Source organism: Mesocricetus auratus, unplaced genomic scaffold (genome assembly GCF_017639785.1).
Source record: "Mesocricetus auratus isolate SY011 unplaced genomic scaffold, BCM_Maur_2.0 Super-Scaffold_15014, whole genome shotgun sequence".
NCBI lineage: Eukaryota > Metazoa > Chordata > Mammalia > Rodentia > Cricetidae > Mesocricetus > Mesocricetus auratus.
Genome location: NW_024429186.1, coordinates 35,470,818 through 35,485,349, shown reverse-complemented (window position 1 = coordinate 35,485,349; position 14,532 = coordinate 35,470,818). Strand labels below are relative to the sequence as shown.

Genomic DNA, 14,532 nt, shown 5'->3' with positions numbered 1-14,532 from the left:
TATGAAGAAAGGTTCAACCCCACATGAAATAGTCTATTGGCAACCACCTCCCAGGATCCCTTGGGTACATGCCAGCCTGGTATCTGAATGCCCCACTCCAATCTCTGAGTCCTTAAAAGGATTACAATTAACTTTGGATTTAGATTCTCCCTCAGGTCCAAGTTGCTCAACCTGTTGGGTACTGCCTACCTGATCACTGGTCTAGCCTGGAGATGCTGTATTAGTCCATCATTTCTAAACTGACCAGCTTGAACCTAGATGGAAAGGACCTTACATCATGATTCTCTGGACTCCTACTGCTGTTAAAGACGCTAGTATTTCTGCCTGGTTTCATCACTTACACTTCAAGAAGGTACCCAAGGAATCCATGGAAAAGGAGCTCAACCCCCAGAGATCAAAAGTGACTGAAAAAGGACTATTAAAAAAATCAAACTTTCTAAGGTTTGACTGTCTAACATAACTGCGTTCTTGCTGTTGAAATTCGCATAACTGTCCTATGGCTAACAGTTCTGTTGCAAACAGAATCTAAATGCATCTTGACAGGGGAAATAAAAGGCACCCCATCAAAGGAAACACCCTGACATTGTCTTGCCAAGCAAAATATTCCCTTTATCCACCAGGGTCCATAGTTTGGACAAAAAAGGGGAACACATAGTCTTTGGCCAGATGGATGGAGGATACTTGTAATGGACTGATCTAACTGACCAATCCCAACGTAATTACAGACTTCAGCAAAATCAAATATTCTTTAAAGGGTTCTGACAGTAGAAAGTACAGGTGTGTTTAAATATGAAGGGGAAGGGAAGATTCATTAATCACTTTAACTGAATTTAACATATCCAAAGTAACCCTGTCTGTAACTAATAATATAGAATATAATCTCTGGGTCCCTCTAGCACTAAAAAGCCAAGGAGAAAACTTCTTCTGTATCAGAGGAGATCCCTCTATTCCCAAGCTCTTAAAAAGAAATTTGTATGGAATAAGGGTTTATTATGAAAATTACACAAGGATAACAGGAAACTAAATGGAACATATCCCCACTAATGTTTTATAAACTGTGACTGATGTTCCCATTGATAAGATTTTTTTCATCCATTGTCTATGTTTTGATTGCACAAATGTTCCTTCTTATTGCAATTCCACTTCTTATTACATCCTCCCCTTTGGTAAACAACTGCCCTTAGGATGGCCTTTTTTTCTGTGAAAATAATAGTTATTCTGTATCCCCAGCAAGATGTAAGATTTTATGTGGTATATGACGTTACCCCTATTTTACTCAGCAAATCTTTACAATAAGTTAATTGAATTACAGGAGCTCTTCCTGACAATTGCATGATTTCATACATCTATTAGAGCCACTACAGTTGCTGCTACCACAGCCTTTCTGCTACCTGTCCCAGGACTTGTTACACTATAAAGAGAGGTTTCTAAAACAGTATGTCTAATTTTGAAAACTACTAATATTACAACAAAACTATGAGCAGAAATTAATCAAGAAATGGGAGAACTGAGAGCAAATGTTCTACAAAATAGAGCTACTATCAGTTACCTGTTACTTAAACATAATCTTAGTTTTCAGCAACTTACTGGAATGTGCTGTTTTAATATCTCTGATTTCTCTCACACTATTGACAACCAAATTGATGATCTGTGTAAAGAAATAACAAAATCTCTCAAATTTAGACTGGTCAATACGGCTAATATGGCTCTCTCCCGTCATTAGCCCTCTAATATTCTTTCTACTAGTTATCATAATCAGGCCCTATGCCTCCAATGTGTCACTAACTTGATAAACAATTCTAGAATCATTGCTGCTCAACAATATTATTGAGACATCCCCCTATCAATGATTTGACAATGAAACATAAGTCAGGGGGGAATAAAGAACCCACCTGATTCCATTTTGAAGACAGGAGCCATTATGCTGTGTGTCAAAAATACATTTCTATTTACTGAGTTGCTCTTTGTTTCCTGGAATCTGACCTTTGCCAACCCATGACCTTGACTTGTTTTGAGAATATCCTACCCCTTCCTGTCCATGCCCAAACCCTCCTTAATCACATGTTGACCACATGATTTCTTTCTGTATTTCCTTATATTGCCTCATTGACTCTCTTCTGTAAAACTACTCATGATTTTACTCTTTAAAAGGGGCCCAAGAAATAGATTTGGGGCTGCTCTCTTTAACCTGAGTTTGGAGGCAGTTGCTGGCTCTTGGGTACATCCCAATTAAAAAAAAAATCAAGCTTGTTTCAAATTTGGCCCAAACTGTGGTAATGGTCTTATTCTCACTATTGGATTAACACTTATAACTACAGTAATGAATGCACTGACAAAGAAAACCTTTAACCTCAGAGAACAGAAAGATGATGCAACAATTAAAAAGAATTACACATATGATTGGTCCTTCCCTATCTTAGTATCCTATCTGATGGGCTAGCAAAAAGTACAACCTAGCAAAAATGTTTCAAGGTACTATCTTTCCAAATATGCAGTATAAACTCTTTTCGTGGCTCTGAAAGCTTATCTTTCAGATATTATTGGTAAACATAATTATCCTCTTACTTTGTAATAAACTGCCCAGGTAATGAATATATGCATTTCATCTATTAGATGTTTCCCCTGACTCTTATTTTCCACAATGAAATTATGTAACCACTTTAGTTTTGCCTCATGTAACAATCTGGACCCATTTCACTATGACTGCCTTTTTTCACTTTTTAAAATTAAAATATAATCATAACATCCCCTTCTTTTCTTTACTCCTGCCAACTCCTTCCATGTATACCTCTCTATCACTACCTCTCAAATCCATGGCCTCTTTTTCTTTAATTGTGTAACTAACATCTTTTCAGTTTTTTCTATTTCTTACTTAACGTACAGTAAACTTTATATGTAGTAGGCATGAAACTGTAGTTTGTGGTACAAGGGGAGAGCAGCATTATCTAACTTATTTCCAAAACACTTGCTAAAGGCATTTATAGCTTATTAGTACCCCCTTTGCCCCCATAGTGTACCACTGAATCTGAATCTATAAGAAAGAGGACATACCTTATGAAAATTCATAGCTCTCATGTTACTTTTCTTATGAGGGTGTACTTTTAACACGTTCCACAATTACTCTGTGTCATGGTCTAGGTATTAGTTGCCAGAGTGTGCCATTAGTGGGAAGTAGTAGAGAGGTGGGACCATTGATGACAAAGTTATCACTGAAGGGGAATGCCCTTTCAAGGAGGTATCTGAACTTTTTTTCTCTGCCTCTTAGCTTCCATGAAATGAACAATTTCCTTATATAATCATCATAAAACCAAAAACAACAGAGCCAACAGACCAAGGCAAAAACCTCTAAAACCATGAGCCAAAATGAACCTTCTCTCCATATGGATTATTTATATCAGGAATTTTTGGCACAGTTATAGAAAGCTAAGGCATTCTATTGTACTGCAAAACTATTAGAACCAGAGATGATTTCTTGATCTGCATTATAGTATTTGCAATTCCAAATCATAATGTAGATACATAATGAATACAGTTTCATTTTTTTAATCCTGTGAAAGTAACAATTCTGATTCTATTTCCTTTGATATTGCATTTAATCAAATATAAACACTGGCCACTTGTTTCCTTAATAAAATGTTTCTATAATTTAGCATCACAAACAGCTTGCTTTTCTATTTACCCCAAATAATGCCTAGTTATACTACTTAACCATTTTTCATTGTTTACTTTATATGCATATATATATATATATATATATATATATACACACACACATAATTTCAAGACAGAGTTTCTCTTTGTAGCTTTGTAGACCAGGCTGGCCTTGAAAGCATATAGATCCACCTGCCGCTGCCTCCCGAGTATTGGGATTAAAGGTGTAGACCACCACCGTCCAGTTAACTTTACCATTTTTCTTAAGAATTATTTCTTAGATCTGATCCTTAACATAATCTCAATTTTCTCTTTTGCAGGGCTCTCCAGCTATTCCTTCCTCTTGTTTATAACACCTTAGCTGTTTCCTGGCCATCGTAATAACAGCTTACATCCAACCCTTCCATTTTTCCTAACTGTATCTAGTGAAGATCACTGTGTGACTTTGAAAGCTGAACAGCAGTATTAGTAGTTCTCTTAAAAAGCATCCCATTTCAGTATTCTACATCTATCAGTTTGGTAATTGTACTCACTAACCACTTTGTGTGACAAACTAAATAAATCACTAGGAAAACAAAAAAAATAAAATATATGCTCTTTTTCTAACAATTGTGTTGTTTAGACAACGTCTCACTACCTTGCACTGACTAGCCCAAAATTCATTATGTAGACCAGACTGGATTTGAACTCACAGAGATCTGACTGCCTATGCCTCTGCCTCCCAAATGCTGAGATTAAAGGTATGCACTACCATACCCAGTGAAATATATGTTCTTTAAAAGAAGAAGAAGAAGAAGAAGAAGAGGAGGAGGAGGAGGAGGAGGAGGAGGATGCTTTGGAGTGAAGTACAGAAATAAGATACATGCAAAAAAGCAAATAATGAGGACCAAACCTATAGTATTTAGCTAGGATTTTCATTCCACACAATCCAAATCTGCCCCAGAGAGCTGTGTGACAAGAGAGTTCAAGATTTCCTCATTTATAAAATGTAGATAATCATTCTACCTGTTCCTTATTGGACAGAGGGCTTTGGCAATATATGAATGGCAATCTAGAACTCATATACATTATTGATAATAAGGCAGCTTCTTCCAGAGACGATTCCTAGGCTGGATCTTAACCAATGGATAGGAAGAAGAAGATATTAAGATTGAATCTACAGGAAAGGTGGATTCCACAGTTACACTGAATATTCGTCACAATTCAATCTCTACTTATCCTGGCAATTTCACTCTTGAATCTCCTGAACAAAAGTTCTCCTATATCCAGACTGGTTAATGCACTGATCTCTTAGAAATATATTTTACTAATTTTCTTCTTGCTCTTATGGCTAAAGCAATCTTGACCCCTGATTCTGGCACTAAAGAACTGTCCTTTCTGTAAAGCCACTAAGTTCAACCCTCTAAACTATCAGAAGGGCCCTTAACTCCACATTTTGACTTTTTCCAGTATGGCGTCTAGAATAGTTTATCTTTATTGCCGATTGTATTTTAAATCACCTAGGAAGCAAACTTCTGGCCATATATATGAGAGTGTTCCTGGAAACCTTAACAGAAAGGAAGACTTGTCCTGAATGGAGGTAGACCCAACTCTATGACCTGGGATCTAGACTGAACAAAAAGGAAAAAAAATGAACAGAACACCCGCATTCTTCTTTCTCCCTTCTAACTGTGGAGGGAGTGTGACCAGCCACCCCAAGTTCTTGCTGTTGGGCCTTTCCTGCCTCAAACTATAAACCAAAATATACCCTTCCTTCCTTAAACTATTTTTGTCGGCATTTTGCCACAGTAATGAACAAAGCAACACAGGGTCAGGCTAGCATACTCTCCCACACATCCCTCTGCCTTTGCCTTCCTGCTACATATATACCCTCACAGTCCTTAACCACATGAACATATGAAATGAGGTTTAACCCTGTGCATGTGAATACTATGTCTCTATTGCATTATAAATTCTATAAAGGGCTAAATTTTCTATAGCCAGAGAAAACAGAGCAAAGATATAGCTTTATAGTCTCAAGTCTATTTAACAGATGTGGGAAGGAACAAATCAGAAAACTGTTAGCAACTGCAGTTAGTGGTTAGGGGAAGCACTAATGTGTAATGTTCTGTTTTCAGGTTCTCACCTCAATGTGCCTGCAGATCTACCAAAAATCTTTCCACAATGGATTTTGCAAGTTATTTTTGCATGCATCAAATCCCTCTAGAGAATAAGGCATGTTATAACAAAATAAAAGCCAGGGGGAAGGTTAGCAATTAACTTCTTAGGTACTGTGGTGGGTGGTAATGTCTAGTTCAGTAGAATCAACAGACCTAGAGTAGAATCTTCTGAATCTTACTGGCCTTAGCTCTTGAGCAAGTGTTTAACTTTCCTCTCAACCTAATAGTATAGATTAAATACCTACCATTTAGGGGATCTATAAGAATTAAAATAAGCCTATGTAACTATAAACAGAGACTCGTTTAAACAGGACAAAATATAAAATACAAGTACAAAATATATAGTACTTAGCATACTTCTAGAAAGATACTTCCTTACTTATTCGTTATTAAAGTATTGTGTTAACCATCCCTTCCCTTGAAAGGCCTCTAAAGACTGTAAGGAAATGGACTGTCTCTTCCTTCATCTATGAAGATGGCAGATTGCGAGTAACTTGCTGAAACTCGCTGAGTCCTTATGCCCGAATAGTGGACCCTAATAATTCTCAGTTGCAGTAGAACTGCCTCTGTGCTCAATCTCTGGTACAGAAAATGAAAGTTAGATTACTCTTGTCATATTGCTTAGAGTTATGAATCTGCACAACTTTAAGATTTCTAAATGTGATATAGAAAAAAGTGAGATCCTTCAAGTACAACCAAGCTGAACTTGTTCATAAAGGATAAAAATAAACTGTTCAACCTTTGAAACATGAGATTATGACTACTGCCTTCAACAATTCTTTAGATCACCAGCCAATCAAAACCTGGCAGAAACTTGGGGGCCAGAGAAATAGCTCAGCAGGTAAGAGCATTTGCTGCTATTGCAGAGGACCTGGACTCATTTCCCAGTACCCACTCATATAGCTCACAACCACCTACAATTTTAGTTCCAGACTTCTTAGCACTCTCTCTGGCTTCTGTGAGTACCAGGCAAGGCGCATTTATGGTATACATACTAATACAGGCAAAACACTCATTCAGATAAAAATTTTAGACATCTTTTTTAAAATGACAGAGATAATTTAAAGTAACATGAGGAATGAGCCCAAGTACAAAAGCAAAACAGCCTTCTGAAGTCAAAGACTGCCAAGACATTCCTTACAATGATGAGGAAGTAAGCACAGGACAAAGGGCACACTACATGCCATTTCCTTTTCACTCCTTAGACAGTCATTTCATTGTTGCGATTTTCCCATGACTGTGGATTTGTCTCTCTTTTCAGTAGGTTCAATTGCCTTACAAAACTGCAGATATCTAAGATTCATGTCATACACATACTCACCCAATTAATTAAACCAGACAATGTTGCCTATATGTGGAATCCTATACTTAGAATCAGAGGCTTCTCATATTTCTCCTGTGGACAGAAAGACTCCTATGGCACTACCAAAATTACCCCCAAGTTTTTAGTGGCAATGGCTAACTTCTTCCCTGTGTATCTTCATGATGTCACCATGAAGACTCTTGAGACCAAAAGCACCACAGACCAAGAACGAGCTCGGGAAAGTGGTAAATTTTTTCTCATTTACTGAACAAACAAGTTTCCAATGATTGTTTCTGCCTAATTCAATCCCAAATTAGTAACTACTTTTTCCTAGGAAGTTCAATGATTTGTATCCCTGTGATGGTTAATATTGGGTTTGCAATATTACTAGATCTGGAATCAACTAAGAGACTAGCCATAAACAAACATATTAGAAGTTTTCTAGATCAGGTTATTTCAAGTAAAAAGACCCACCCTAAACTGTAGGCAATACCTTGAATATGCACTCCAAGGGGGAAAGCTTGCTTTTTAAAGCCTTAGTTCCTTTACACTTCCCTGGTGAGTTTAATCACCCAGTTGCTTGAGTCCATCTATCCTATTGCTGCTGCCTTGTTGCTGCAACAATTCTTCCCTGCTACCAGAACCCAGTGTCTTCCAATATGGACTAAAGGCCAGTGGCTCTCCAGGAATCCTCCTACATCAACAGGTTGGGTCTGCTGAGGCATTCAGCTTCATGGACTGAGTAGCTACCAGGTTCTCAACCTCCTCACTGGGCAAACAGGCACTGATGAACTACTCAGACCTTACCATGTAAGTGCCCATAAATAAGACCAACTTCCAATTTCTTCCTAACAGGAAGACAAAAAGTATGACTAATTCTGAAAGTTGTGCTTTATACAGAATAATCTATCAGTAGTGGTTAAGTTACTGCAAACTTCCAGATGAGAAAAGTTGACAGAGTACTCTAAGTAGAATAGAAATGCACAGTAACCAATGATTTATTCAACTCTTGGAATACTGTATTTAGCAGAACTTACTGGAGCCAGTCTAGCCATTCATTCACTAATGATAACAATAACAGCAAATACACACTGCTTACCATATGTCAAGACAATGTTCTAAATATTTTCCAGGGAGTAACTGGCTTCATCCTGACACTATACGTCAAACACAATGCACTTCATACCCATCTCTACTCTACAGACAAGAACCTATAGCATACATCAGTTAAATTACTCTGCCAATAAATTAAAACCAACCAGACAGAAAAACAACAACCAGTAAGATGCTAGATAAAAACTTGGTCATAAGTAGTTAACCCAAAACCTAAAATGTTGCAGCCATAAAGAAAACAACAAAATTCAAGGGAGAAAATGGCACTATGTAGTAATGTTAAAAGGCTAGTCCGGGCCATGAGCAGCGGTGAGGAAGACCGCACAGCAGGGCTGAGTGGGAATTTTCCTGTCAGAATCACACTTAGTGTTTAAAGAATTGTTTAATCCATACTGAATCTAAATCCCTAAAAATAACTCGCTTATTTAAAAAAAAAGTAAAAACAAAACAAGCCCAAATAATTCTGGGGTGGCGCTAGGTCTGGAAGTTTCTGTAGTTGGTATCCTCCTGCTTTAGCAGTCCAGTTGACACTGTGAATTAATTTCCCAGAAATGCAGACAGAGTCCTAGCACCAGGGAAATTGCTATGCATTCAGAAAACCACGCCGTTTATTGATGTGATAAACAAGGATGATGCAGGTAACTGAATAACGGATGTGGCGTCCACTACAAGCTGTCTAAACAGCGGGCATTTGTCTAGACTTTTCTATTACCACCAGCAGATAGAAACCCTGCCTGGCCCTAAATGCCTGCGATACTTCCACTGGGTTGTGAGGCAGAGTCCCAGGGTCCGTTATCTAGCTAACAAAGGATGCCAATGGACTCTTTCGCCGTGCCCGACAGCTTTCTTGGAAGCAACTCGGTCGGGCCGGCCTGCTCTCCAGCCAGGTAAGCCCGGCTCCGCAAAACCAACGAGCTCAGCAGTGCCTCCCTCCACGTCCCGCGCCTACCCGAGGCTCCTCTCGTCAGGTTGATCTCTTCCTCCGTAACTAAATAATCCACCCGTCCGTTCATGTCTGACGGTTCACCGGGCGGAAGCCCGGGGTCAGCTGGTGCTCCGCGCAAGTGAAGGTGAATCAAGCTCCGCGCCGCGTCCCCAGCATAGCTTTTACAGTTTCCTCAGCCGTAGGACCGGAAGAGGAAGCCGCGGGCACTGGGAGCGCGAAGGATGCTGGGAATGGTGGTTCTCCGCGCCCACCAGCGTTTTCCATTGCCTAGTCCCATTCCCAAGGCCGTTATTGGGGTGCCAAGAGTAAGGTACAATGCTCACCTGCCGTGGGAAAGCATGTGGGAAGGAGGGCTCAGAAAGAGGGTAATAAAGTTATGGGTCATAATTAGAGTGACACTGTTGATATTTTAAATAAAATCCCAAAATATCCACGAACGTAAAGAAAGAAACAGAAGGAGGATTTTATCTCATGAGCCTCAAACCACACTGGGAAAGGCATCACGGGAAAACTACTGGTGAGATTGCATATTTGGGCAGAAAATTCTTCCTTTTGTGTGGTATAGGCACAGTCCAATACATGCAAGTGTAAAAAGAAAACACGGTGTCATGTTCATTCGTTGGCGGTTCACTCTGTGTTAATAGAATTTATCCAAAGAGGGAAAAATAAAACCTCCCTTCCTCCCTTGCCCCCCCTCTCGTGTGTGTGTGTGTGTGTGTGTGTGTGTGTGTGTGTGTGTGTGTGTGTGGCAGGTGTTCACTGCTTAAAGCAAGGCACCTACACTGACACACATGACAGGAAAATGAAGCACCATCTTCCTTGAAATTTACATCACAGATCTTAAGGAAAAGATTTCCTGGTTTACAGCTGACAAGATACTGTGCTTAATTTCTAAAAAGATGTATATATTCCTGGTTTGTGTCTTTAGCACAAACATAAGAAATGTGTATACATACAAAGATATAGAGAGGGAATTAATTAAGTTATAGGCTTACTCAAGAAAAATACTCCAAAGCGGGGGAGGGGGCAAGGGTGGGAGGGGGGAATGTCATTTCTTTTTGACAAAATGATTGAAGGACTTAAGATATGACATTCCTGACCATCTTGACTTTTGAGATAGGACATTCCAGAAGTTGAAGGAACTTTCAAGGATCAAAACATATAAAAAGCCTTAGGAACCAGGAAGGTGACCCTAAATGTGTATAAGTGACAAGAGGGATTGGTTATTGGAGGTGTTAGAGAATCGAAGAGTGCATAGTCAGCATAAAAGTATTCAACCTTACAGTTAAAAATCAAGCCAGCAACCACTGTTAATTAATCAAAACAAGTCAGAGGTAGATTCTATATGAATGAGACAGGATATGAAGACGGAACCTATGAGACATGGGAGGAGGGGTATCATCTCAGAGTCTGAGTAAAACCTCTTGCCTGATGAGCAAGGACTGTATTATAATTAACATTTGCTGTAAAGGCTGCTGACATGTAATTAATATTTATTTTCTGCATAAATATTGTATGAAAAATTGGCAATGGCCCAAGCTTCGGATCTCAGTGTGTATGGCCCTGGGCAGGGCCTCATTCCTTTGTCTAAAAATTGCTTGAGAGCCGGGCGTTGGTGGTGCACGCCTTTAATCCCAGCACTCAGGAGGCAGAGGCAGGCTGATCTCTGTGAGTTCGAGGTCAGGCTGGACCGACAGCCTCCAAAACAGAGAAACCCTGTCTCGTAAAACCAAAAATAAAATAAAATAAAAATTGCTTGAGAATCTCAAACCAAATGTAATTTTGTCTACAGAAATATATTCTACCATCCTTTATGTTTGTAGGACTACACCCCTACTCTGTGGATTATAGTCCTGTCAGGGGCCCCTCTTCAATCAAATAGTAGTAAGATAGTAACTTCAAACTGCACGTAAATCTCACATGACTACTGCAAAAGCAATGAGCACAAATACTTCTGAGAAGCCCATATCCATGCTCTCCACTGTGCCTTATTTTCTTCTGAGTGTGTCGTTTCCTAATCCTCATCATAAGCATGAATTAAAACTGCTTTAGTACAACTGTCACCTCTGCTTGAGATTGGTTGTCATTATGAAAGCCAAGAATTCTGGTTTGGCCCACACTGAGTCCTTAACATTCTAGGGAACTGTTCAGGTTACTGAGGGTAACATTAGAGGTCTGTACCTCCTTTAACTCTACCCCGAAACACTGACATGAAGATCTCTAATTCATTCACCCAAACAGAAAATGAAGAATGGAAAGGACCCTAATGATGCCTACTAGGCTTACCTCAGCATTCAGTTACTGCTCTTCCATTTAGCTGATTTAGAGGAATAATCTAACATCTCCAAACTCTGTTTCTCCATCTATAAAATGAAGTGATAATAGCTTCTTAAACTTTGAATACTTCAATTAAGCAAATTTTCATTTTTTGTTTGTTTGTTTTGTTTTTTTAGTTTTGGTTTTAGAGGACGGGGTTTCTCTGTGTAGCACTGGCTGTTGTGGGAAATTAGTCCATAGACCAGGCTGGCTTCAAAATCAGAGATCCGCCTCTGCCTTCTGGGTGCTGAGATTAAAGGCGTGCACCACCACTGCCCAGCTCTAAAGTGAAAATTTCAAAATTGACTCCCTCAATCTTCTGGGGGCCCGCTCCTGGCATCCAGAGGATCCACCACACAGGAAAGGCATCAGTCCTTCTAGACCCCACACTCCTGCGTCCCCAGCTTCGGGAAAGGCTTCAGTCTTTCCAGACCTCACGCTCCTGCATCCCCAGATTCACCTTCAGGAAAGACAGAGACCAGTGGAGACAGAAAGACCCCACCTGCACCCACTGGAAGAAGAAATAGGAAGAAGACTAAAGAGCTCACTCAGCAATACAAAGACCAACATAACTCCAACAGAATCTAGAGACCCAAAGCCAGCAAGACCTAAAAAACACAACATAGATGAAGCAGAGGAGACAGACCTTAAAAATTATTTTATGAAGATGATAGAGACCCTCAAAGAGGAAATGAGAATATCCCTTAAAGAAACAGAAGAAAAAAACAAACAAAAATACATGAAATAGAGGAAAAGACAAACCAAAAATTCAAGAAATAAACAAATCTCTTAAAGAATCTAAAGAGTACCAAGAAAAAACAAACAAACAAATGAAGGAAACAACTCAAACAGTTGAAGGATTGAAAGCTGAAATAGAAACAATAAAGAAAACACAGAATGAGGGGATGCTGGAAGTAGAAAAGCTGGGTAAATGATCAGGAACTACAGATGCAAGTATCACCAATAGAATACAAGAGATAGAAGAGAGAATATCAAGAGTTGAAGACTCATTAGAGGATATACAGTCATCAACCAAAGAAAATCTCAAAACCAACAAATCCCTAACACAAAATATCTGGGAAATATGGGGCACCATGAAGAAGCCAAACCTGAGAATAATAGGTATAGAAGAAGGTGAAGAAATACAGTTAAAAGGTACAGAAAGCATATTCAACAAAATCATAGAAGAAAACTTCCCTAACCTAAAGAAGCATATGCCTATAAAAATACAAGAAACATTCAGAGCACCAAATAGGTTGGACCAGAAAAAGAAGTAACCTCACCATATAATAATCAAAACATCAAACCTACAGAATAAAGAGAAAATATTAAGAGCAGCTAAAGAAAAAGGCCAAGTAACATAAAGGCAGACCTATTCGAATTACACCCGACTTCTCAATAGAAACTATGAAAACCAGAAGATCCTGGACAAATATCCTACAAACGCTAAGGGAACAAGGATGCCAGTCCAGATTAATATATCCAGCAAAGCTTTGAATTATAGATGGAGAAAACAAAATATTCCACAACACAGCCAGATTTAAACAATACGTATCCATGAATCCAGCTCTACAGAAAGTGCTGAAAGGAAAGCCTAGACCCAACGAAGATAACTACACTCACAAAGACATAGGCAATAGGTAATTGCACTTTACCAAAAACCAAAAGAAAAAGGAGAACCTAAACACAATAACACCACTACCAATAAATCAAGCACAAACAAGAAAAATCAATCAATGGTCATTAATATCCCTCAACATCAATGGTCTCAACTAGCCTATAAAAAGACACAGACTAGCAGAATGGATAGGAAGACAGAACGCATCCTTCTGCTGCATACAAGAAACACATCTCAATGTCAAAGACAGACGTTACCTCAGAGTAAAGGGTTGGGAAAACATTTTCCAATCAAACAGACCCAAGAAACAAGCTGGTTTAGCAATCCTAATATCTAACAAATTGGACTTTAAATTAAAATCAATCAAAAGAGATGAAGAAGGACATTTCATATTCATCAAAGGAAACATCCATCAGGAGGAAGTCTCAATTTTGAACATCTATGCCCCAAATACAAAGGCACCCACATTCGTGAAAGAAACATTACTAAAGCTCAAATCACACATAAAATCTCACACATTAATAGTAGGAGACTTCAACACTCCGCTCTCACTGCTAGACAGGACCTCCAGACAGAAACTTAACAAAGAAACAAAAGAAGTAATAGAAGTTATGACCCAACTGGGTTTAACAGACATCTATAGAACATTCCACTGAAACACAAAAGGATATACCTTCCTCTCGGCGCCACATAGAACCTTCTCTAAAATCAACCACATATGATAGGAAACATAGCAAACATCCACAGATACAAAAAATTGGAATAATCCCCTGTATCTTAACAGACCACCATACTTTAAAATTAGACTTCAACAATAACACAAATAGCAGAAGCCCTATAAAGTCATGAAATTGAATAATGCACAATTGCCCCATCCCTGGGTAAAGGAAGAAATAAAAACAGAAATTAAAGACTTCCTGGAATTCAATGAGGAGGAAGACACAACATACCCAAACTTATGGGACACTCTGAAAACAGTGCTGAGAAGAAAATTCATAGCACTGAGTGCCCACATGAAGAACCTGGAGAACAGTCACACTAGAGAATTAATAGCACAGCTGAATGCTCTAGAACAAAAAGAAGCAAACTCACCCAGGAGGAGTAGATGCCAGGAAATAATCAAATTGAGGGCTGAAATCAATCAAGTAGAAACCAGGAAAATATTACAAAGAATCTATGAAACAAAGAGTTGGCTCTTTGAGAAAATAAACAAGATAGATCAATCTTTGTCCAAAGTAACCAAAAGACAGAGAGAGAGAGCACACTAATTAACAAAATCAGAAATGAAAAGGAGGACTTAACAACGGACACTGAGGAAATCCAGAGAATCATCAGGGCATACTTTGAAAACCTGTACTCCATAAAATTGGAAAATTTAAAGGAAATGGACAATTTCCTTAATAGATATCACTTGCCAAAACTAAAT

General features: G+C 38.8%; 1 protein-coding gene across 1 annotated transcript in view; it reads right to left on the bottom strand.

Annotated features, from left to right (window-relative positions):
• Positions 1–9,369, bottom strand: part of LOC101841984 (synaptojanin 2 binding protein) — a 33,260-nt gene extending 23,891 nt beyond the window's left edge. Inside the window, exon 1 of the mRNA XM_005072711.4 lies at positions 9,176–9,369. Coding sequence (XP_005072768.1) covers positions 9,176–9,239 — 64 coding nt within the window. The 5' untranslated portion in view covers positions 9,240–9,369. The remainder of the gene's footprint in view (positions 1–9,175) is intronic.
• Positions 9,370–14,532: the final 5,163 nt, after the last annotated feature.